The 24,982-nt window shown below is 35.1% G+C and overlaps 1 protein-coding gene across 2 annotated transcripts in view; it reads left to right on the top strand.

Annotated features, from left to right (window-relative positions):
* NBEA (neurobeachin) overlaps positions 1 to 24,982 on the top strand; it is a 490,666-nt gene that overhangs the window by 101,681 nt on the left and 364,003 nt on the right. For both annotated transcript variants that reach the window (XM_082063608.1, XM_082063609.1), the window contains exons 6-10: positions 2,438 to 2,564; positions 10,944 to 11,063; positions 16,325 to 16,471; positions 20,349 to 20,546; positions 20,968 to 21,101. In XM_082063608.1, coding sequence (XP_081919734.1) covers positions 2,438 to 2,564; positions 10,944 to 11,063; positions 16,325 to 16,471; positions 20,349 to 20,546; positions 20,968 to 21,101 — 726 coding nt within the window. The remainder of the gene's footprint in view (positions 1 to 2,437; positions 2,565 to 10,943; positions 11,064 to 16,324; positions 16,472 to 20,348; positions 20,547 to 20,967; positions 21,102 to 24,982) is intronic.

Genomic DNA, 24,982 nt, shown 5'->3' with positions numbered 1-24,982 from the left:
GAATGGCAAAAAGCTCCAAGGAGGTAAATCAAAGTCTCATACTCATCCACAGCACATTCAATTGTTATATTTTAAAACTGTTATAGTTAAAAAACTTTATTTTAGGGGTTTTAACCTTCATGTTATTGTACAAAATTCAGTACTATAGTCATGCAGGTGATTTGTGTATATGAGTATATACGTACACAAGAAATATTCTCCCATGAGACTGTTCACTGTTCCTTTTGTTGTGGGGAACAGCTGCTGGTGGGGTCATTGTGGAAGCCAGACCATTGAAATTATTCATGCTAAAAATAGTCTTCAAAAGATGTAGGGGAATGGCAGTTTTGTAAATTGTCTTCAGTGTTGAGGTCAGCAGTGATGGACAGTATGTGATTTTTCTCTTAATTCTTAGATTATATCTTAAGTTTATTTAGAGAGGACTTTTTAATTTTATTAAAAAGAAGGACCTTTTTTTTAATTTTCTTTTTTCAAGGAGGTTTGTGTGTAAGCTTGTACAAAGGGCTGTGGCAGGGAATAATGCTCATTTCCAACACAGCAGCTTGAGGGGAGAAAGAATTTCTATGACATATAGAGTTAGATGGGAGAATAAGGAAACCATAGCCTGAATTTGTGAAAATAAAGATTCTGCAGCACTTTAACAAGCTGCTAATGGGAAGGAGCAAAGCAAAAGCTTTCCTCAGGGCCAACAAAACCATGAGGCACAGTATGCTGCAACTCATAAGATGACTGAAATCAAGACTGGAAGTAAAGACCCATTAAGGTGAAGAAGAGTCATCTATAGATGTTATTACTCCAATTACCCTGATCACTGTTTTTTCACATTCAATAGAAGTATTCTAATTAGTTATAGCCGAAGTGTCTTTCTAGAATTTTAATATCTCTTTTTCATCTCCTTTAAAAATACCCTCATGGGAGAAGAACATCTAAGATCTGGACTCCTCAGGGTCTAGTCACATCACTGATCTTTTAAAGTGTTTATTTTTTTCAGAAGGTCACAGTTTATGAGCTATATTTTTGACAGAGAGGAAAGAGGAAAATTTGATTCTCTCCCTCATTAAAGTACACATACAAATATAACTCTAAGTGTCTGAAGATGGAACTATGTCTACAACTATGCAATTTTTCTGTGTTCTGAAATCAATAAGGCATTTATATAGCAGCATAGACAAGAGATATAGAATTTCAGCAGCTGTCAAGATAAAATCTGAACATAGTATTTGCATAGGTCTTTCACCTCTTAATGTTACTATGCAAAACTTAGTAAAAGTGTTTGATGAAAATGTTACAACAATGAAACCATGTAAAACATCATTATTGTAATAATATGAAATTATTTTATAACTTGCCTATGTTAAGAAAATGAGAAAGTGTTAATTAGTGGGCTACAGGAGGATATACAAATATTAAAAATTAGTACTGTCTTTATTTCTCATACTTAGCTTCATTTCGGAACTTACGGATGAAGTTCACCATTTAGACCTTGTATTTCAGCCATTGGTTATTTTTATAACCTGTTTGATAATGAGTTTAAAAAAAAAAAAAGACTAAAAGCTTTGCAAAATGTGCTCCATATTAATGATAGCAGACTTTACTGTACTTTGCTTTCCAGAAGGGAATAAGTGACATAACTGTATTCTTGGACTTAGCTTTTTAAAAATGCTCTGTATAGTGCCATTAATGAATTTCCACCAGTTGCCTTGCAAAATGTTTTTTAAGAAGTCCAGAATTTGTCTTTACAATGCTTTTGATTTCAAATATATGTAGAGAAATGTATGCACTTTCTGATTAGCTGTCTTTATGATATTTGTCACAAGACAGCTGGAAACCCTTACTGAACCTACTTTGTTAAAATTGTAGTCCTTTATCAATTTGACAAATGAAAATAAATTCACAACTCAGATGATTAAAACTGCATAGGTCGTTAGCCTAACAAAAACGTAAGTCTTGAAAAAGAAATCATTCTTGGGCATAGTAATTACCCTGAATGCAAATTTGTGTGTCATACCGGCCACATTGTTCTCCAACCCCCCAAAAATTGCAAGGCATCTCTTTTTAATTTTTTTTTTTTTTTTTGTGATGGACTTTTCTTTACAACTTAAATAAGATGTGTTATTTTAAATGATGAATTATGAAACGGGAGGAAAAACCTGATAGATACAACATATCTTGTTATTCAACCATCTTGTATTTTTAAAGAAATAACTAAAAAAAAAAAAAAAGTACTGATTCTTAGAAAGGAGCCTGGAATCAAGTAAGTGATGAAGGTTAGTAGCTCAAAGCAGTGGTCAGGAGGGAGGATATAAAGGAAATTAAGTCCACCTTTTCAGGTACTAGTTTCTTTTCTGTCACATGGCAATTTAAAATAGTGTTTGGACCTTTTTATGGTACAATAATTCCCCTTTTTGTAATTTCATTAATAATTTTTTCTTTTCAGTTTCCGCACTAGCAAAGGTGTTGGGTATTCTGCTCATTTTGTTGGCAACTGCTTAATAGTTACATCGTTGAAGTCAAAAGGCAAAGGTTTCCAGCACTGTGTGAAGTATGACTTTCAGCCACGCAAGGTAAGCGAAGTGGTATTTACAATAAAGAATAACATTGAAAAAGTGACACAGTGCTTCTGGAAAAAGGGCTAAAATCCCTTTAGTGCCATAGTATTACTAATAATCTAAAATTTCTTATGTATAAGTCATTTCTCTGATGGTTATGTGAAGTTTTACATAACAGACCAGAATCTATTCAATATAAATGTGGTAATAATTTATGAAGTAAGACTTCTATGAAGTTGAAGTTTTATGAAGTTTTAAAAAAATGCTACTTAATTAGCTTCTGATAGAGAACAATTTTGATTATTTGTAAAATGGTTGTTTTTTGTTTTGAAAAGGTTGTCATTCTATTTCTGAATATTCTGTATGTGGTAACTTTGGTGCCAATGCCTGGAACAATTTTGCAGGCAATGCTAGTTTCCTTGTCTGTTACTGGGAGATATAAGACTCCGAACTTCCTTCTATGTCAGTGGTGTTTTGGGATTTATCATTTTTAATAGTGCATCTTGATTATTTCTCTGGATCATACTGGTATTCATTTCTACTGTATGCCTAGTAGTCCTAGGAGAACAATGATTCTGCTGGCTTTAATATTTCAGTTTGTTGACTGAAGCATTGACTTTTCCGTGCAGTGAGCATTATGTGTTTGTCAGTGATAACAGCCTTGTATATATTTTGCTGTGAAGCTCATTTCTTTTTTTATGGCCTTAGAATTTGTATATTGAATTTCAGTGCTCATTTTCTTTGAGAAACCAGTGTCTTAGGGAGGGAATGCCATTGTTCAGTCATCAGCTTTATGTTCTCCTATTTTTCTTTTCATGTATTTGTGAGTCAAAATCACTGATTCTAATTCTGTCATGTAGCTTTGAGGTAATTTGTGGGTTTTTTTTAAATTATAGTAATGTCTTTTTTGTAGCATATTACTTAGGGTCATATAAAACCATATAACACATACCTGCTGAGTGTAGTGAAATGAATAAATTCTGGATTGCAAATTTTATTTAATTTTATAACAAGAGAAGAATTTTGATGACAGTTCAGTTTTCATTTGAAGTAGCATATGTGATGCTAGTGATAAACATTCAACCAAGGAACAAATGGAATTGTTAACTTTTGAGTTATTTTATTGATAACAAACTTTTGGGACTTTACTGTCAATTAAGAAGCAGTCTTTTATATTTCAGCAAGATATTATTTTGATTTTTTTTTATTATGAGTTACTAGTTTCCTTCTTGCCATCCCTGGAAAATTTTAGCTCTTACTATTCTACTTAAAATATTTAATTCTGAAATATTAGTACATGTATATCTCATTGTTACCTTTTAGCCCTGGGTGGCGGCTAAAACAGTAAACAGCCGCTCTCTCTTGCATTTCCTTCTCTGGGAGGAAGGAAGGGAAAAGGGGGAAAGACTCGTGGGTTGAAATAGAAACAGATTTAATAGAACATTAGTAAAAGAAGACTTATAGGGAACAATACTTAGCTGCTGGAATGTGCACTCCCAGCAATGAAAGCCAGAGGGCAGACACTGCGAGCACAGCGAGTCCAGTAAAAACATGGAGATTGGAACAGGCTTCAGGAGCACAAATAGGAGCAGGAACAGGAGCCCTCCTGGACAGTAGCCATTGAGGAAAGATGGCTGCACCCAGCAACTTCTTGCTTATAAATGGAGTATGGTGTTCATGGCATGGAATACTCCTCATGGCCGGCTTGGGTCAACTGTCCTGGATCTGCTCCTCCCCAGTGCTGTCTTGCACCTGCAGCTGGGTAGGTGTGAAGTCCTTCAGCCCCTTGGCAACAGCCAAGATGTCAATGAATTCTCACATTCTTTTCAGACCAAATCCCAAACACTGGAAAGCTACATGAAGAAAAAATTGTGTCCCAGGGTCAAATTTTCTAACTGAATGAAGGAAATTAACTTGATTTCAATCAAATCGGCATAGTCATTATATGAATAACAGTTTCAAATCATAATCTCCTGAAGTATGTCCAATAATAACTTCCACACAAGTTTTATACTTCTCAAAGATCGTGCTTCATAGACTTTGGGTTGTATGTCAGATTTAGAAAGTATTTGGATTAAATCTTCTAGAATATATTTGCAAGTAGTTTCATATTTTATATTTTTTCCATTAATAACTTGTGTGTACATGTATGTGCAAAGGTACATAATATATACTGGATGAAAGTAAACCTGTCAAATACAATTTCTGCCTCTAGCAAGTCAAAACATATCCTATTTAACTTGTAGATTGAATTTGTTCGTGTTATTTAGGTATTTCACTGGTTACACTGTGCCTGCATTGAATGTGTAGATATGTATTCAAAAAACGTGTACCCATTTGCAGGACATCTTACTGTCAAAATTCTAACTTGAGAAGTGTGATTTTTGTCATCAAATACACTATTTTCTAGCTGTTTGCTTACAGACGTATACATTTCAGCAATAGCTTTTGCCAGAAACATCATTAAACTTCTGAAGAATGTCTTTTTCAAATTTTTCTTGAATCACAGTAAAATTATGTATTCAAGACATCTGGTCAAAAGCTTTGTGTTGGCAAATCAGAAAGATACTATGTTTATGTGGAGATCTTCCCACTGCTAACTATGTCATATGACACCATTGGCAGAATAATGTGTAATCTTACTTCAAAACTTCAAGACATGTTAAATGGTTACTTCAGTTTTTAATGAGTGTATTTTAACAACATTACAAAAGCAAGTATTTATAAAAATATATGTAGAAGTTTGGTCATCACAGAATCATTTAGGTTAGAAAAGACCTTTAAGATTGAGTCTAACCATTAATCTAACACCGCCAAGTCCAGCAGTAAACCATGTCACTAAGCACCACATCTGCACATCTTTTAAATACCTCCAGGGGTGGTGACTCAACCACTTCCCCAAGTAGAAAATGTGGGTGTAATATAATTGACCTCTCAACAGAGCTAAACTAGCTTTGGTAGTGTTGCATTTAATATGTCTACACTTCTTTTTGTGTATTAGCAACACCCAGTAATTTTCACTCACTTGAGTTACAGCCTCAGCATCAATCCTTGTATAAGTGTGAACAGGAAAGGACTGTAGTGAAGAGCAAACTGCTTTTTTTGGGGGGTGGTTGGGGGGCAGGGGGGCGGTGTGTCTGATGCTGAAAACCTTTACTAACTGTAGTATAGACTGAAGTAAGTTTGACATTTTGGAAATACTTAGTATGTGATGCCTCATCTCTCTGATTGCACTGTGCTATGGAGCAGGAATATGACTTACGCAGCAGTGGGTGATTAAGCTTGAAAGATTTCAGCAGTATAAAAAATTGACAGGCTGTTATCTCAAGTGTTTATGAATCCTACCTAAGGAAGCTCTTGCTATAACAGAGAAGCATGGGCCTGGTGCACTTTTGAGAAAATGATATAGGGAAGGAGGCTGCAGGAAGAACTTAAAATTGTATTACTAACTTTGAAAATTTAAAAAAAAAGGGGGGAAGGGGAAATTTTTCAACTGAAAGTTGAAGAAAAATTTTATGTGGGATTGTACAACTTTTTTGGTTCATTGTGTAGTAGTAAAGTCCTGAAAACCATGTCCTCAGATACAGAATAGGAGAGAAATCAACAAAAAGCGTGTAAAACTTCAGCAGAGAACATTCACACAAAGGAGACATAGGTAATAGGAAATTGAGACATGCCTGCCTCTACATATCTAAGAAAATAAAAGTGAAACTGGAATGTCTGTTTTATATGAGGTTATTAACATAACAGAAGTATCAGAAGCTTTGTTGGCTTGACCATCAGTGCATGCTTATTTTGAATTGTATAGTACTTACAGTTATGAGTGACAGGTCTTTCCAATAGAGGAGCGATGTCATGTATTAAAGACTTAAACTCATCAGATAAATGAGTTCATTGTAACAACAAATAACAGAGTTTTTGTGCACTGAAAATCCGTAACTAAGTAGGAAAGTGATACTATTCAGATTAAATGGTTAGCCACATGATAAGGATGGTTTACAGCATTTGTGATGAACTAGGGAAGATCAAAAAACTTATTAATATAAAGCAGCTTACATTATTTTGCTATAAACTGGGGGGTGGCGTCTTACTGGGACAAGAGTTCAAACTTTTAAATACCAGACACATTTGGATTTTTTTCCGTTTGAAACTTTTAGAAAACTCAGAGGTCAACTTTTGCTTGACTTTGATTTGAAAGATGCAGAATATGCTTGGATATGCAGGATTTTTTTTTATTTTTTTATTTTTTTAAAAAAAGGAATGGCAAAAAAATTGCCTTCAGTTGTTAAAAGATGGAGATGTTTGATAGTGCTAGAGAATTTTCATAAATTCAAAGATACAGAAGACTAAGAGCAAATATACCATTAGTCAAAAAATCCAATAGAAAGTTTAAAAGCTCCTCACAACATACCTGACCACAGATAAATAGCAAAGTAGAGACCACTGTAAGTACAATGAAGTTGGTCAGAAAGTGGGAGTTGTATCAAAATGAAGAATACTTAGAACAGTATAAGTTGTACCAAATTATATGTAAAATGACAAGACAATTTTTTTCCCAGTCCATAGGGGCAGTTAGATGACTAAGGCTTAATAGGAGACCTTGACAAATATAGTGTCCTAACAAAAAAGCTAAATGAATTAATTGCATCATTGTTTACTACACGATGAGTCAATGGGCATGAGTCAGAGGAAGTGTCTCAAATTGAAATGTCAGTAGAAGAGGTATAGAAATCAATACAAGAGAGAGTTTTTAGTTGCCAGGACTGTACAGCACACACCCCCAAGTTTCAAGGAAATTTGAATATGAAATTTGACGAACTTTTAATTGTGGTATATAATCTATTTTGTCAATCAAATGGGTGATGGAAAATGGTACAAATTTTAGAAAAAGGCTTTGCTGATATTTGGAACTACTTACTATCATGCCTAATTTCTTAACCATCAAAATGGAGTAGAAGCTAGAAAAACAGAAAGGAGGGATTAAAAAATGTATGGATAAACATATTGGGGACAAAGCAATGCAATATTACACTGGAAGTCTTGTCCCCTGCTTCTGTTGAATTATTTGAAGGATTTTTACTGTGTATAAGAACAGGTTTGTGAGCCAGTTGATCCACACTATGTGGATTTCCCAAGAACTTGAAGTATTATACTCCTCTGAAAGCTTTAAAGAAATGCTATCACACAGTAAGAGAATTTATATCCATTAAAATACAGGGCTGGAAGGATGTTCATTGAACAAGCAGGAATCTCAGAAGGACCTTTATTCTCTTGGTGATGAGAATGCATTATGGTCTTAATTCAGTGGAGTTTGCCATCCTCTATTTTAGGAACTAGCTTTGAAAACCTGTTACTCATTTTATCTGTATTGATACTAGTGACAAACCGGACAAAAAGAGTAGACTGTTTTTTAACACTTGAATACTTCCCTGACTAAAAAGAAATTACAAGTTATAATGTAAATTTAGTTAATTTAAGTGCAAGAGGCAAAATAGCATTTTTTTTACTAGATTAGTTATCATGACAAACTGAGATAGACTCTGTGTGCATTCACGTGCGTCTTCATGTGTGTTCGAGTAAACAAAAACTCGGTGTTTTTTGCAGAGCGTGTCTTGTGGGTCAAAGTAACAGACACAGGTGGTGCTCTGACATAGCAGCAATGCTAAGAATAAGAACCAGTTGCATGGAAGGAAGGAAACTTGGACTAAAACAAACTGCATGTGTATGAATGGTGGTTAATGTGGGGAAAAAATATTATAAGAAGCAGATTATATAATTTTCCTAAAGTTTGACATGGATATCAAAGCTCTCCCGAGATAACATTGCTCATTTTAGTTCCTTACAGGCTCTTTGAACAGTGTTTCAATAAAAGTAATTAACCAAATGATTGAGTCATCTGTCAGGCTTAAGCTACTCACAAGGACAGTCTCACAAACTGGTATGTTGTCAGAAATACTCTTAAGCACCGTAAAAGAAAAAACACAGATATAAGATAAAAGGATAAAACCTGGAGCTTATGTTTGTGAGCTGATTTCTACTACGAAATTATCAGAACTGAAAATATGAGAAATAATTATAAAAGGTACAACTTTGAATAGTGCTTTTGCAAAGAATGCCTGCTGTTGGGATGAAAGTATTTAAAATCATCACTTAGTGGTGATTATTGGTAAATTAACGTTTGAAAGAAAGAGGACAAAGGAATTTTTCTTTTAAAAGATTTATGTTAGGTGATGTGGGAAGATTTGGAAAAGAAGTGTTGACAAAAGCAGAGCTCTAGTCATGTGGTTTGCACTTCGTTTCTGATTAGCATAGTCACCAGTTAAGCTTCCAGATTTTGAGCTATGAAAATTTGTTGAATTTGTGATGGGTGTTACTTTCAGAAATATAATCTGCCTACAAAATGGGTAACATTTGCTTATTGAGTTGTGGGTTTGTTTTTTTGATGGGGTGGGAGTGACCTACAACAAATACTTGTTCATTGTTGCTTGGACATCAACAAAAAAATTTAACTGGTCACATGTGACTTCAGAAGCCAAAGCTGTAGCTGTATGTCCTTAATCTAGTAATACCCAATAGATCTGTTTACTTGGATATACAAGTGAGATGCTTTTATGTACTGGTATATGATTAGTAGGGTTTTTTCCCCCTTCTGTTACTTATGAGTTTTAAGAGAGAGGAAAATGAAAAAAATATGAATTTTGAAGACCTGGAAACAGATGTGGAAAAATATGTGTATTCTAATATACCTAGATACTATAGATATGTAACAGAATACAGCTCAGTTTAAGGGCTACTGCAACAATTATTGACAAAATATATTTTGCTGCATGCTTTTTTTTTTGTAATTCTGTGCTCTATCTGATTTCAAAACCGACATGTGAAAGCTTTTTGCTTTTATTTTCTCTGTATCAGAGAGTCAGATTTCTTTATTAGTAGGCTCTGTATCTACTTATGCCAGCTCAGGGACAGAGTCACTAAGTGACTTATTAAAATAATGCCTTGAGGGATGCAGAAATTCTCTGCTTTGAAAAAAAGGAGGCTTAGCTGAACATAAAAGTCAAAAGATAATAATTGAAACAGATACCAAGGAAGACAAGTACATTGTAAATTACTATTCCAAATTATTAAAATATGAAATGGTGTTTTCAGGGAAGATGAGCTGAATTTTTCACAAAATCAGTATGGATTAAGATAGGAAAGGGACATGCTGAGACAGTCTAGTCTCACCCCCTCTTCAAAGAAGGGAGCTGTATCAGGTTGCTCTGAGTGTGTCCCATTGGTTGTTGAATATTTCCAAGCAAGGAGACTCCACAGTTTCTCTGAGCAACCTGTGCTAGTGTTTCACTGTCCCTACTGCTTGCTACCACCCTTCTTACATATGTTTAAATGGAATTTCCTGTATTTCAGTTTGTGCCCACTGCCTCTTGTCCTCTCACTGGATACTAGTAAGAAGCCTCTGGCTCCATCTTCTTTATCCCCTGTTCATCAAGTATTTATACACATGGATGAGATCCCCCTGAGCCTTCTCTAGGCTAAACAGACCCGTATCTCAGCTTCTCAACATGTATCAGAGGCTTCAATCACTTAATCGGCTTTTTTGGCCATTTCTGGACTTTCTCCAGTATGTCCATTTTCATCTGGTTTGTACACATTTTGATTAATCCAGACACCCCTTATGGTTAAGTATTTGTCGATTTGCAAATCTTAAAGATTAAATTTCCATTCTTAGTCTTGGATGAGTTGAAAGGTTCAGTTTTAAGGGAAACTTAAGGGTTTCTTCTTGAATGTACTTATAATGGAAATAATTATTCCTGTTGAACAGATTATTTGAAAGACCACCATAGTTGAACTTGAAAACATTTTACTGTGAGGCTTTCTCTGATTATGTAATGGTCCAAAAATTGGTGGAATAGTAATGAATAGAAAAAGAAATATATATGAAGCAATCGGGATGAAATCTTAAGCTAGGCTGTAAAATTTGCTGTTGTGAATCTTTTACTTAATAATTTCACACAGACAACAATGACAAAAATATGAGATACGAATTTGTTAAGGTAAGTGCATGCAGAACTGGATTTCCCATTAGAACTCAGTTGTGTTTTGTGTTAACAGTGTATAGTTTTTAGATTAAAATATGCTTTCAGGAATGGAAGTGTATTCAACTTTTAAATTGCATGCATGCACATGTACATGCATGCATGTACATCATTACTTTTAGGCACAGATCTACTGACCAAACTTGAAGTTCCACTGACTCCACTTTACAAGTTTGCAAGGATGCATCTGTTTGTATAACTTTATGAGACTGCTCACTTATTTTTAGTGCTATTTATTAGGTTTATGATTTATAGCACAAAAACTGTCACTACATACTGATTTTCCCTCTCTTTCCAGTGGTACATGATAAGCATAGTACACATCTATAATCGATGGAGAAACAGTGAAATACGATGCTACGTGAATGGTCAGCTGGTATCCTATGGTGACATGGCCTGGCATGTTAACACGAATGATGTAAGACTATTTTTTCCTTTCTCACAGCTATTCATTTGAAAGTAAATGGAAAAAGAAAAAAAAAGTACTATATTTGTTTTGTCTAGATACTTGCAATTTTTTAAAAACTTTTTCCTTTAATCTATCTTCTAAGTACTTAAGAAAATTTAATATTAATGATTTTATATATTAATATTTTTAGACTATTATGGGGGGGCAGTATTTTGCATAGTTATTTTAATGACATTTACTGAGATTTTGCTTGGAGAGATTGTTATATCTAATATTTTTAGTATATGGTAGTGTATAAGGGACACTGATAACAATGGATTAATACTTAGCTTTTTCCATAGTAAAATGTGGTAGAGTTACAGATTTTACATACGCTAAGTATTAAGGTATTAATAATCAATTAATGTTGTTAACAAGTACAAATTAACTGCTACAAAATTTCAACCCTGAAACACTGAGCAATTTTCTTAGGTAGTGAACTTTTAGAGAGAGATGTCCTCCCTTATTGGCCATCCAAACCAGTTAAAGATATTGAGAGATGTACAGTTGCAAGGCATTAGTCAGCTCAGAGCAACAACACAGTGTTCTTGCATCTGCTTGTCCCACTGGCAGAAAACAGTCATTTTTACCTGGAGAAGATTGTATGTATATCTGCAAATAGATCTGTATCTGTTAAATAGACTAAGTTCAAAATAAATACCATGGTATTCTTCATTTTTTCTTTGGATACCTCGGTCCATAATTTTCGTGTGTGCCCTGGAAGACATTAAAGATGCAGATGACAAAAAGGGTGAAAGTTGAAGAAGATGATTTTAATGTTTTTTTTCTTCTATTTTTTCTAATTCGTTCTTATTTATACATAGCTGTGAAGTCACTGGGTTCTTAACTGTTTCTGTAATATGGACAGCAAGATAGAGGATATTATATTAAGTAGTTATTAAGGCTTCACATCTGTGTTCTTCACAAATATATGTTGTCTTAATAGACGTATTTTCATCTAGGGATTTGCAAAATGTCTTCTATGAAAACTCTAAATCACTCAGACATTCACCAAGATTTTTCATTTTATTGAGGGGACCTCTGTGTATTAAAAATGTTCCACAATGCTGAACTCAAATGTTAGAGGGAAAATATGAGTATGGGTGAAAAAGGAGAAGACACTGTTGACTTCTTTGTATAGCTGTTTCTATTGTGAATGCTGCTGATACACTGTTTCCACAGAGACATTTTTGGCTCTGACTTAATTAATACTCTTTAATGAAATATATAAACCACAGAAGTGCTGAGATGCAGTGTGTTAGAGTGCTACCCAAGATACAGTAGCTAGAGGTAAATGACTCATTGAGTTTATATTCCAAGGAGTAAATATAGCTAGAGATTATGACAGTGAGACAACGTGAAATGCCTGACAGGGTATAACATAATCAAATGTGTGCAATTGCTAGCTGGTCAGTAGTTGTGGTCAGCTCTAAATACCTTATGTAGTTAATTATTCATAAGAGATGAAATACACTTGGAGACAGAAGTTAAATTGGAAGAGTTTGGCTATTACAGCTGTTAGACTGGAAATTTTACCCAGTTATGGGAAATAATGTGAGAGAAAGCATAAAACTTCTGAAGTTGTGGAATATGGGAACATTGAAGTTTGATGGAAGATTTTTGTTCAAGTAGCTGGATGAAGATACACTTGATCATGTCCTGTCATCTTTCATTGAACTGCACATTTCCACTGTAGCATAAGGAAACTGTAGAAGGATTTTAGAAGTTGACTTATGTGGTAAAAAGCCAATAGGCTGATGACATCAGTAGCACTTGGGCTGCATTTGAAAGAAGGCTTGCAAGCATCAAGAATATTAAGAGTAAAGTTGTGTCCTTAAGTAACAAGGTCCATAGGTGCCAGGAGTTTAATTTTTCATGTAAATAGAATAGAAGGATTTGTACCAAGGCACTGAAGGAAGCGGGTCTGTCAGTCACCTCATCTTGCAGTCATTAATGACGTACTACCAGGGATGTACAGAAATAGGCAAACAAGCTTGGATCAGTTGTGTCCATCAGGTTTAAAACTTTGGAAATGTGAACAAGACCAGTTGAGCTGTGAGTATTGGGAGCTGGCTTTAAAATAAATAAATAAATAAATAAATGGATAAATAAATGTCAAGTTTATGCACTGTTTGGCATCTGGAACAGGACTGAATAAATATTGAGAAGATTAGGAGTTAGCCCTTCCCTCCCATTAAAAATGAAGGAAAGCACCAGAAACTGGGAAAGTAATCCAGTAAGAATGAAAAAAGACAGAACTGGAAATTACTACAGGTTAAAAGACCTACAGTGTAATTATATGTAACACTCAGAATTTGTGGAAAGCTACAATGGGTGTTGTACAACTAATAACTAGAAGAATCCAGGAAAATGCCCTTAGAATCATAGAACCGTTTTGGTTGGAAAAGACCCTTAAGATCATTGAGTCCAACCACAATCTAAATCTAGCACTTAACCATGTCCCTAAGAGATGCATCTATACTTATTTTAAACACCTCCAGGGATGGTGACTCAACCACTTCCCTGGGCATCCTGTTCCAGTGCTTCACAACTTTTCCTGTGAATACATTTTTCCTGATATCCAGTCTGAACCTCCCATGGTGCAACTTGAGGCCATTTCCTCTCGTCCTATCACTTCCTACTTGGGAGAAGAGATCAACACCCTCCATGCTACAACCTCCTTTCAGGTAGTTGTAGACAGTGATAAGGTCTCCTCTCAGCCTCCTTTTCTCCAGGCTAAACAGTCCCAGTTCCCTCAGCTGTTCCTCATCAAACTTGAGCTCCAGGACCCTCACCAGCTTCGTCGCCTCCTCTGCACTCTGCAGCACTTCAATGTCTTTCTTGTAGTGAGGAGCCCAAAACTGAACACAGGATTCAAGGTGCCACCTAAGCAGTGCTGAGTACAGGGGAACGATCACTTCCCTAGCCCTGCTGGACACACTATTGCTGATACAAGCCAGGATGCTGTGGACACACTACTGATTCATGTTCAGCCGGCTGTTGATGAACAAGCCCAGATCTTTTTCTGCCAAGCAGCTTTCCAGCCACTCTTCCCTGAGGCTGTTGTGCTGCCTGGGGTTGTTGTGACCCAAGTGCAGGACCCAGCACTTGACCTTGTTAAATCTCATACAACTGGCCTCAGCCCAATGATCCAGCCGGTCCAGATCCCTCTGTATGGCTTCCCTACCCTCCAGTAGATCAACACTCCCACTCAACTTGGTCTTGTCTCCAGACTTACTAAGGGTGCACTCAATCCCTTCATCCAGATCATTGATAAAGAAATTAAACAGAACTGGCCCCAACACTGAGCCCTGAGGAACACCATTTGTGACCCACCACCAACTGAATTTGACTCCGTTCACCACAACAATTTGGGCCTGGCCCTCCAGCCAGTTCTTAACCCAGCCAAGGGTATGCCTGTCCAGGCCATGAGCAGCCAGTTTTTCCAGGAGAATACTGTGGGATACGGTGTCAAAGGGTTTACTGAAGTCTAATTACACAACATCCGCAGCCTTTCCTTCATCAACTAAAGTATGTCTCAGAATTTGTAAGAAAGAACTAGGAAAAAGGTTGGCATCAGTAGCTCAGACAAAATCCTCAAATAAATATTAAGAATGGCGGTTGCTCGACATGAATTGACTCAAGGCTTTTTGATGGTAATAGCACAGGTGTCAGTGAAGCCTTCAAGGCTAAGCAAGACATTAATGAACTAATTGAAAATTGTTAGGAACTTTCACCCCTAAATTTACCAGCAGTCAGAAGGTCTCACAGCCCATCTTTTGCACTGTGCATCCTGAATAAGATGTTGTAAATCAGTTTTGATGTAGGTTTTTTTCAGAAGTTTTTTTGTCCGAAAAGAAAATATATCAAAAAACTAGAAATTCCAAACAAAAAAAATTAGAAGAGGTATTTGGTCTAAAGGAGGATAAATGAGGTAATAAAATCCTGGGTACTTCACCCCTCACCTCATTGCAAAGCTGAGCTCAAGATCTTTGACTTCCTCTTAACTCTTCACAGAGTCCCATTTTCTGTGCTAATAGTTTATCCACCTAGACCAGCTGCTGTAGCAGTTCACCATATTTGATTCCATTCTCTAGGCTGACAAAAGTCTTTCTTAGGGTAAAACTCATCAGCCAAACAAGATGAGAAAGCAGTCTTCCTAGTGCTGGTTTGCTGATTGAGCTCAAAAAATGAAGCCTGATCCTTGTTTCCTTTAAATAAAGTACATGTGACTCAAGGAAGCTGAGAGAAGAGCCTTGCAAAGATCCTTGTCCTTCCTTTTGTTGTCCTCTTGCACTGCGGCTTATTTTCCAGTTTCCCAGAACTTTATTCTAGACAGTTAAGTTCTAAACTTTGCTTCATATGACAGCCTTTTTTCTTGGTAGCACCAGAATAACTTAACCTTATTCTTGCAAAATAAATTGAAAATCAAACAAAGAAACAAACAAAAAGCCACAAAAAACCCCAAATCAGAAATAAACAAACAAAAAAACCTCAAAACAACAACAATAAACCAAACAAAAAACCAACCAACCAAAAAACCCCAAGCAAACAAAAAAACACCAAAAACTTTCAAATCTGAAAAAATAGGAAATGGGTAGATGGAGAACTGCAGGTCTTTGTGCAGAGGGCTAGTGGTTGGAGGGAGGAATGGAAAATAGCAATTCTTGTAACTGTGGAAGACAGGAGTTTAAGGTCAAAGCAAATCATTATAGGCTGTGGTCATAACGGAAGGCTGTGCACCAGTTGCAAACTAGGAAAATTCAGGTTGTTTTGTTTTGTTTTGTTTTTTCTAGGCACATTTAGCTCTATTAGCACAACAGTGAAAGGAGTCCATTTCAGCATGTGTTCTCATGTGTTAGCACTGGGAGTTCCAGGTATAATTACAGGGAACTTCAAGGCTTTCATATTTCCTAGAAGGCCATAGGGAAGGTTGTTTGGTACTTGAATGTACTGTTCTAATTTTCTCTATATGTCAAAAAATTAATGAAAAAGAAGTCCTAGCAGCCAGTCATAACACCATTGCAATACTGACCTGTGAAACAATTAATGCTGCTATATTCAAAATTAAGTTGTTCACTACAGGGAATCAGGAACAGAAGTAAAAAATTATTTATTTTCTTAATTACAATCTCCCTTTATTTTTTGCCTTCAGTAGCTGTACATAAATACTATTTCATTGTATAGTTTGTGTGACTAAACTTCATTAATATTACCTCTTTCTGATACAGAGCTACGACAAATGTTTTCTTGGCTCTTCGGAGACTGCTGATGCTAATAGAGTGTTCTGTGGCCAGCTTGGAGCAGTATATGTATTCACTGAAGCGCTCAACCCAGCACAGATTTTTGCAATACATCAGTTAGGACCTGGCTATAAGGTAATAATGGATCTTAAAAAAACATAAAGCTGGAAAATAAAATAGTTGATACAGTTGGAAGATACGTATGCATTCTAGAATCACTAGAACTATATGATTTGTTTTTAGCAAAAGAATATTTCTTCAAATTCTTTAACAAACTTTAATTTCTACCAGCTATTTGGAAAATGCAAATAATTTATTTAAAGCATATCTGAAATATGTTTGTATGTGAAATTTATGAGTTATAAACAGATTAGAGCAATTTTGTATTTGGCATACTGAATACCGGGGAATAAATTCACTACTGTTTATGTTTAAAACATGATTTAAGGCAGATTAAAATTCAACAGGGCATAATAGAATCATAGAATCATGGAGTCATTTTAGTTGGAAGAGACCTTAACTCTGCCCCTAAACCATGTCCCTAGAACCTGATCTATGCATCTTTTAAACACCTCCAGAGATGGTGACTCCACCACTTCCCTGGGCAGCCTGTTCCAATGCCTGACAATCCTTTCTGTGAACAGCCCCAGTTCCCTTAACTGCTCCCCATCAGACTCGCTCTCTAGACCAATTCTGTTCAAATGCATGATTTCAAATATTTCTGCTGAAGTAAATGCTGAGCTTTTTACTCATGCTTTGCTGGTGACATTTAAGTGACAGTTTAGACAAATAAATGTTGCATGCATAAAGTAAGATCTCCACTATAAACAATCACTTATGTGTTTTAATGGCTGCATATAGTATTATCTCATCAAGAAGAACAATGCAAATACTTTGCAGAAGTCTGCTGAAACTGCCTTGTGGAGAAGGCTTGAAAATTAATCTAACTCCAGCTAAACACTATGAATTTCTACCATCAATTAGTCCCAAATTTTCTGATTAGTGAAATTTACAGTATCATCTGAAGTAGACTCAGTTTTTTAGCATATATCATACACTCTGAAAAGAAAAACTTTAAAAAATAGTATGTAAAAATCAACACTGAGATTTTATAATATTAATTTGGTGTGATGAAAATCATTTCTCTAAATCATTTGATGGCAGCTAACACTTGAATGACAGTGACAGTAGAAAATATCTTTTATGGTATGTAGGTAGTGTGAATAGCCAAATATATGTCAAGGTTACTAGGAGAAGAGGAAATATATTGCATATGGTTGATGGTTAAAACCTGTCTTGAAACTGAAAATGGTCAGTCAGTCAAGAGAAGTGTATCACCTGTGCAAACAAGGAGTACTTTACTCCAAACTTAATACCGTATTTTGCTTGGAAAAATTTCTGTTTTTTTTTTTTTTTTTTTGGTCATACGAAAGAAAGTAATGCTACCTTATAAATGTAGTAAATCTTTATGACTTTCTTAGGATCCTGGATTTGCAGCAGCATACTGAAGTGATATCAAATAGGAATAATGTTTTCATTTATTTCAAGAAGAGAAAATTATTATGTAATATTTGTGAGTGTTGAAGTGGTTCATACGGCACACATGATTTCATGTGAAATGACATTTCCAGTAGTTTCTGCACTAACCTTATTACAATGTTGTCAAATCACCTTGCTTGATTCATAGACTTCCCTTAAACTACATTTCTTCATACCTATACACTCTTACTGTTTTTGTTTGTATGTTTGTTTGTTTGTTTGTGGGTTTTTTGTTGTTTTTGGGGTTTTTTTTTTGTAAAATGTCAGTTAGATAAAATTTAATACTTACTGGAATTTTTGAAGGGGCTATATCATATTTTTAGGTTTAGGTCATGTTCCAAACACAGTTAATGCCTCTTTCTTCTCTAAAGTAGTTTCTTCCCCTGTCTCAGAATCTGAAATTATATTTTACTAACAGCAGTTAAAAAGAGAAAGTTCCTAGAGCAAGACCCTAGAAATAACACTATTTATTTCTTTAAATTCCTTATTTCCAAAACATAAGACAAAACAGAACCCTTTTTTTTCTCACCTTCCAATGCAAGATCTAGCCACAACCAAAAAAAGGAACCATGTCCTGTAATTTAGAGATTCCAGGGAGCTGGTGGTGGCTTTCACAGGAAGCTTGCCTCTTTCATCTTGCAGTTAAGTTTATTTCTCTAAATTATTTCAGATTCTGTGTGGGTGCAAAGGTCCATCAGTTCAGGACACTTTAGAGTGGTGTTTCATAGTCCAAAGGGGCTTCAACTGACACATGCTTTGAATTGCTGGACATGAGAGATCACGTTCTTGCTCTTACCTGACTTGCAGATGCAGACTGGCCTTTCAGAATAGTTTCTGAAGTAGTTCAGTACCTGTCCTGTTCATTCAACCTGTTGGTACTGTTAGCCAACTGAGAGAATCAACTGTTCAGCTCTCCAAAAAAAGCAAGTCTTGAACTCTGGTTGTGCCAAAGCTTTTCTCCCAAAGGAGGATTATTCAAAATACTTGAGAGCTCTGGAAAATGTCTTCATACAAATATTTTTTTTCTTTCCTATGAGTGTCTGCCTTCCTTCTTGACATCACCAAGCATGGGACAGGGCTGACTGACAGAACTGCTCCAAGGGTTCTCCAGCAGCTGCAGTCAGATGCCCAGTCTATTCAGTCTGTATCAATCTCATGACCCACATAAAAATGGATGCTTGTCACAAGACCTTACAGTGCCATGTGTCAGGTACTTCAGCAGATGTGCTTTCCCATCGTTTGGCTGTAAGCATGAGAATTTTGTTAAGGTTTCCAGCAGCCTTGAGATCTCTGCAAAAGCTGGATAGGTTTTATGGGTTTACATAATTGGTAGGAACCTGTAATTTGTTTGGAAAAAGCAACTGATAGACTATGAGTAGCCTATTTTCATTCTCATGGCCTGGATAACCAAAACCCTAGTGACAGTAGTTTGATTAGTTTCACGATATAGAGTTTCTTACTGTGTGTGAAGAGGGAGGGAAAGATTTTGTAGAACCAAGGAGATAAAGAGAATTACGATGGCTATATGCAGTGGGAAGAAGCAAAACGATTCATAATTAACATCAACAATAAATTATTGTAAACTGAGTAAAGATTTTAGAAATCTACCATATTCTAGATATGTGTTGCATTCATTAAATTGTGGTCATTTCTAACAGATTTGTTTTACTTGTCTCAGTACAGCACTGTGTGTTACTACTAGCTGTCAAATGATTGTTACAGGCAAAAGTAGTTGTGTGCGAAGTAAATCTGACAATGCATCACAGAAAGGCAAAAATCTATCTTCTTGTGCTTGATTGATTTGTCAGTGTTGCCAGGAAGGTTAGTTTTAGATCAGAGATGAGTTACAGTATGTTTAAGAATAATAGAAATTTTCAGTCTTCCTTTGTAAAAAGGTTTGAGTTTGAGAAGCATTAATTTGAAATACAGCATTTATGATTTTATTTTGATATTTTGTTAGTGTAAATAGTTTGTTTATCTATACTCCTCACTGTAAATGAAGCATAGGTTTTAATGCTGTCTAAAAAAACCTGTTCCTTCAATCAAAATGTTATACAGTTTGATATTCTAATTTGAGTGAGTTTTTAGAAGCTAAAATATATTTAATTGTTCTTTAGTTGTATTGCATTGTATGCTCACTTTTTTTTTAATTTTACCATATTTATAGCTGTTTGATGTGAAACATTTTTCCAAGTAGTTACTTCTGAAACTTGTTGACACTGATGCTGAAAGGAGAGAGAAATAATACTACATAAAATACAAATATTATATTGACATACTGATGTGGAGTACAGTAAAGACAAAAATGGTCTCATTGTTAAGTAGAATAAAACTACTGGAAAATTAAAACAAAGTGTAGCACTTGCTATATTCCTTCTTAAGTCCAATGTATTTTATGCATATTTTGTGGCAAGGATTTTGTCTAAAATACTATCTTTGTTAAACTCATGGGTTTTTGTGGTTTTTTTTTCAGAGCACATTCAAATTTAAATCTGAGAGTGACATTCATCTGGCTGAGCACCACAAACAAGTGCTATATGATGGGAAACTTGCAAGTAGCATTGCTTTTACTTACAATGCAAAAGCTACTGATGCTCAGCTATGCCTTGAATCCTCACCAAAGGAAAATCCTTCAATTTTTGTACACTCCCCCCATGCTCTTATGCTTCAGGTTTGTGCTACGAAATTGATGTTCTGTGATTACTGTTAGCTCATCATCATTTGGATAAGAGGATTTGTGTGCTAGTTCACCAAGAAATTGTTCTTTTGTATTATCTCAGCTCTTAATAGGCTTATCATTTGAACTGTTCTTTGCTCACTTTCTATAGCAAAAAATTATTATTTCTTCATTAAGAAATATGTACTTCATAATATAAGGCACAGTTTGCCATGATACTGAAGTTTTTCTGTTTAATGATTGCTTTTGAGTAAAGTGATTATAATTGAAACGTAATTAATGAAACTAAGTTAAATAGGTCTGCCTTAGTTTGCACTCAATTCAGTCTTAGAGCTCTCAAGTTACGTTTGTAACTGTCTTTTAAAATTGAGATTAACCAATTTTTTTCTTTTATTTATTTATTTTGTTCATTTAGGATGTGAAAGCTATCGTAACACACTCCATTCACAGCGCCATTCATTCCATTGGAGGAATTCAGGTTCTCTTTCCTCTCTTCGCCCAGTTAGACAATCGACAGCTGCACGACAGTCAGGTGGAAACAACAGTTTGGTAAGCTTCTTTCAAGACAGATGAAAACTAAATTAAGCTAAGAATCTTTCCATTTTTGTTGTGGGAATGTTAGATATTTTTTCTTTTGTAAATGCTGTGACTTACATTTTACCCATTTCTTTGAAAATAGTAATTTTTTTTAAGAGTAGTTTATCGTAGAGATTTTTTAAATTGTATCAATCTGACAAGATTCCAGATGGAACTGGCATAAAATTAATTGGATTAAAAAATGAAATTAATATCACTCTAGAGTATGTTAAGGTGACATTTGTGATAGTTTTTGTAACTTCTAAAAGTAATCAATACACTTCTACTTGACAGTGTAATATTGTTTACTTTCTCAAAGTCTGTGCTGTTTGAATCCATGTTTAGTAATGTCCAAAATTATGGAAAGATATCTCCTTCCATATTAATAGATGGACAGAAAGTCACAGAGCTGTCATCAGTTATTTTGTGGCCAGATTACAATTGCAGCAGTGACTGGGGACATATCCAGAGAGTTTTAAACAGGGACAGATGAAGTCTCTGCTCTGGCATTATGGAAATAACCCTTAGGTTGAAAAGCCTGCCCAGAAGGTATATGAGTGCTCCTGTGTGTAGCCCACAAAGGGCTGCTTAGGAGTCTGTCAGTACCACGCTGACTTGTTCAAAGCTACCTCAGCTGGAGTTCTTTTTGCAAAGATTTCTTGCCACTTGCTTGTCCAGGCAGGATCCTGTTCTAGTGGCAACACAAGATGTCTGAACTGGTAAGTAGTAGGTAAGTCATGGTAAGAAGAGGTAGTCATGGCCCCAAGCCTGACAATGTTCAAGAAGAGACTGGACAATGCCCTCAGACACATAGTGTGAACTGTGGGGTTGTCCATGTGCAGGGACAGGAGTTGGACTCGATGATCCTTGTGGGTCCCTTCCAACTCATGTTCTATGATTATGTGATATGATTCTAACTATTCTGTAAAACAAAGTATGTAACCTAAATCTTTGGTGGTAACGAAATGGAAAAGATAATGCTAAAAAAACTGGTACAGTGTTTCGCTGTAGGATGGTACATAACCAAAACCTGCTGGAAAACAGTGTTTGGGGGTAGCATAAGGTGACTCTTGTATTTGAATAAATTTATAAAATGGGTGCATAATTCAGAATGCATGGCTTATTTTCCTGCTTAGAATACTCTACTATTAATTATTCTGGATATTTCCTGTTGCATTACATAGTTCGGGAATAAGTTAGTTAAATGAAAAATAATTAAATAATACTAAAACTGCAAATAATTTCGAAAAAATTAACTGAACATGATGCAGTGCTATAATTTCTCAAGAAGGATCACTTGTCTCAGTCTAAGAATTTAAGAAGTTAATCAACTTGTTAAGGTTTTGTCAGTTATCTGTTTTTCCTTGTGGTAACTCAAATATTTGTAGCTAAGATGGTTTCAAGATTTCATTTGCTTATGTAGTGTGAAAAGATACTGTATTTCATAAGGATTTTTTAGTACAATGTTAGAAGTAAAACCACAGACTTAAAAATAATGAATTCTACTTCCAAAGAGTATAATGGTGCAAATAATTTCATTCAATGTCAAAAGACAGAAAAGTGGGTTGTGTATTGACTTATGTGGGATATTTAGTTTTAGTAGTCTGCTTTCCAATATGTACTTTGCACTGAAGTATTGCGAAGTAAGTAGAACAGAAAAAACAATGCTTGGTTTGAAATAAATGCACAAAAAATATTTCCCTGTATGTATTTAATTAGTGACACAACAGAATTACTTTATTCCAATTTAGGGAAGATTATGTGTGTATATGCCCATATATATGAATAAAATATATGTTAAGTTCATTAATGAGCTGAGTCTGTAATACATGATAAAGCAGTAGCTAGGTCTGTTTAGAAATGGAGAGCTAATGTAATTTAAGTTTTATATTAATAAGTCGAGATAAAGACTAATTCTTTCCAAGTGTGTGGTCTTTCCAGTGAGTGAGAACAGTCATAGAGTTCAATTTAAAATGTGCAGAATATTTCCGGAGTTAGTTGAACTGTAAGTAGGGAAAATAAGTTGTTCTTGAATAAATCAATGTATTTCTTCTCCAATTAGATAATATTCTAAAAAGAGACCTATAATTCGTTACACTATATGATTGTACAAATACATGATATAACAAGATGTGATCCAAGCTCCAGAACATATTCAAAAGACTTAAGCAAATGGTGGTTTAATGAGATGTAACTTAAATGTTTAATTACCATGGTTGTGTTGTATGTGTGCTATTTTCTTATATTTAATTTAATAGCCTGTAGGTACTGAGAAAAACAATGGCTTAAGTGAACAAGGAAGTAGGCAAATAAAGGAGTAAAAGATTTCTGGTGCAAAGAAAGGAGATAACGGGGAAAAGGGGTTAAACATGAAAAACAGGGATAACTTAAAGATTTATTTGTGGAGTGGAATAAGTAGTATACTTACTGAGTCCTTTCCTTCTTTCTCCCTTTTTTTTAGACTATCCTTGAGTTATTTTTTTGCTTTCCAAAATGTGACTGATACTTGTTTTTACTCTTCTTAACTATAAAAATGTATCTAGAGCAGCAGCAGGGGGCTTTCCTACTACTTTCTGAAAACTAGTTGGCATTCAGCCATTACAATATATGTATTTTTATAAGCAGATAATCTTTATGCCTTTTTGCCAAGAAAAAAGGTCCGGATGATGCTTGATGATAGTAGACTGCTATGTTTGTAAAGGCTTACTGTGGCTGTAGAATTAATTTCTTTCTGGTGGCCAACTGGGGGACTAAAAAATTGTCCCTTGAACAGAGCTCTGTTGCCTTTTGTTTTAATGTGTTCCTTGGCGATGGGAAGTATAAACATCTTGATACCCCAGTCTAAGTGTCTGAGGTTGCCAGGCTACTTTTCTGAATCCTTCTTACCTCCTTCTTCTCTGCACATATCTGTTCAAGAAGTTCAAGGTTCTCAAGTATTTTTGGTTTTTTGGTTGTTGTTTTGTTTTGTTTAGCATTAGAGGGGGTTTGTTAGCAGAACTGTGGGAGAACACCTTGGTTTTTAATTTTCTTGATCCACTTACAATTTAAATCTTCTCTATGGATTCATTGTAAATAAAATTTTAAATTATAAAGCAATGCAATGTTAATATAGTGATTTTGTGGTTCAATGGTATTCTTTGTGAATGTTCTTTATTTCTGTAATGTGTATGTCCCTGTGTGCCTTATCTACATCTTCTACGAGACTGAATATTGAAATAACCTACAATTCTGCTTTTGAAGCACTGTATAGATTCTTATGCTCTCATACACTAAAATTAAAAGAATGGAAACTGAGTTCATATCTTAAGTACATTTTTTTTTTATTAACTGGTGAACCTTCTATTCAGAAGAGCCATCCATCAACTTGAATGCCAAGACTGCTACTTTTCATCCTGCCTTTCGATACTCTGATTAGAATAGAAAATTTAGCAGTTTAGGTTAATAAGATGTTTGTGCAATAAAGAGAAATATAGAGTGTTTTTTCTATTATGATGCTGTTGTTGATACCTTTGATTATATATGGGTAATATCATAGGAAGGACTTGCTTTTCTGTCATGTCTCATGTATGGCTTTGACTTCATTTGGGTCTGCTGAGCACTGGGATACAAACTGATTTTGACAAGATATTGAGTGCACAGTGTTTGGCAGTGATGCGGTTCCATCACAGAATAAATAACAAGTGTTAATTTAGATGAGGTTGTTGCTTTGGAATGTGTCATATCATAAAAATATTTGAAAGCAGAAGGAGCTACAGCTGTTTGCTTAAATAGATTAGGTTGTTCCAAAATGTTCTTTTATATGCTTATTCTAGAAGTTGCTAACTGGATTTGCTAGATCATGTACACTATGCCAT

This window comes from Streptopelia decaocto (genome assembly GCF_964273445.1).
Source record: "Streptopelia decaocto genome assembly, chromosome: 1".
Taxonomy (NCBI): Eukaryota; Metazoa; Chordata; class Aves; order Columbiformes; family Columbidae; genus Streptopelia; species Streptopelia decaocto.
Note: the sequence above shows the minus strand (reverse complement) of the source record. Positions and strands in the feature narration are given on the sequence as shown.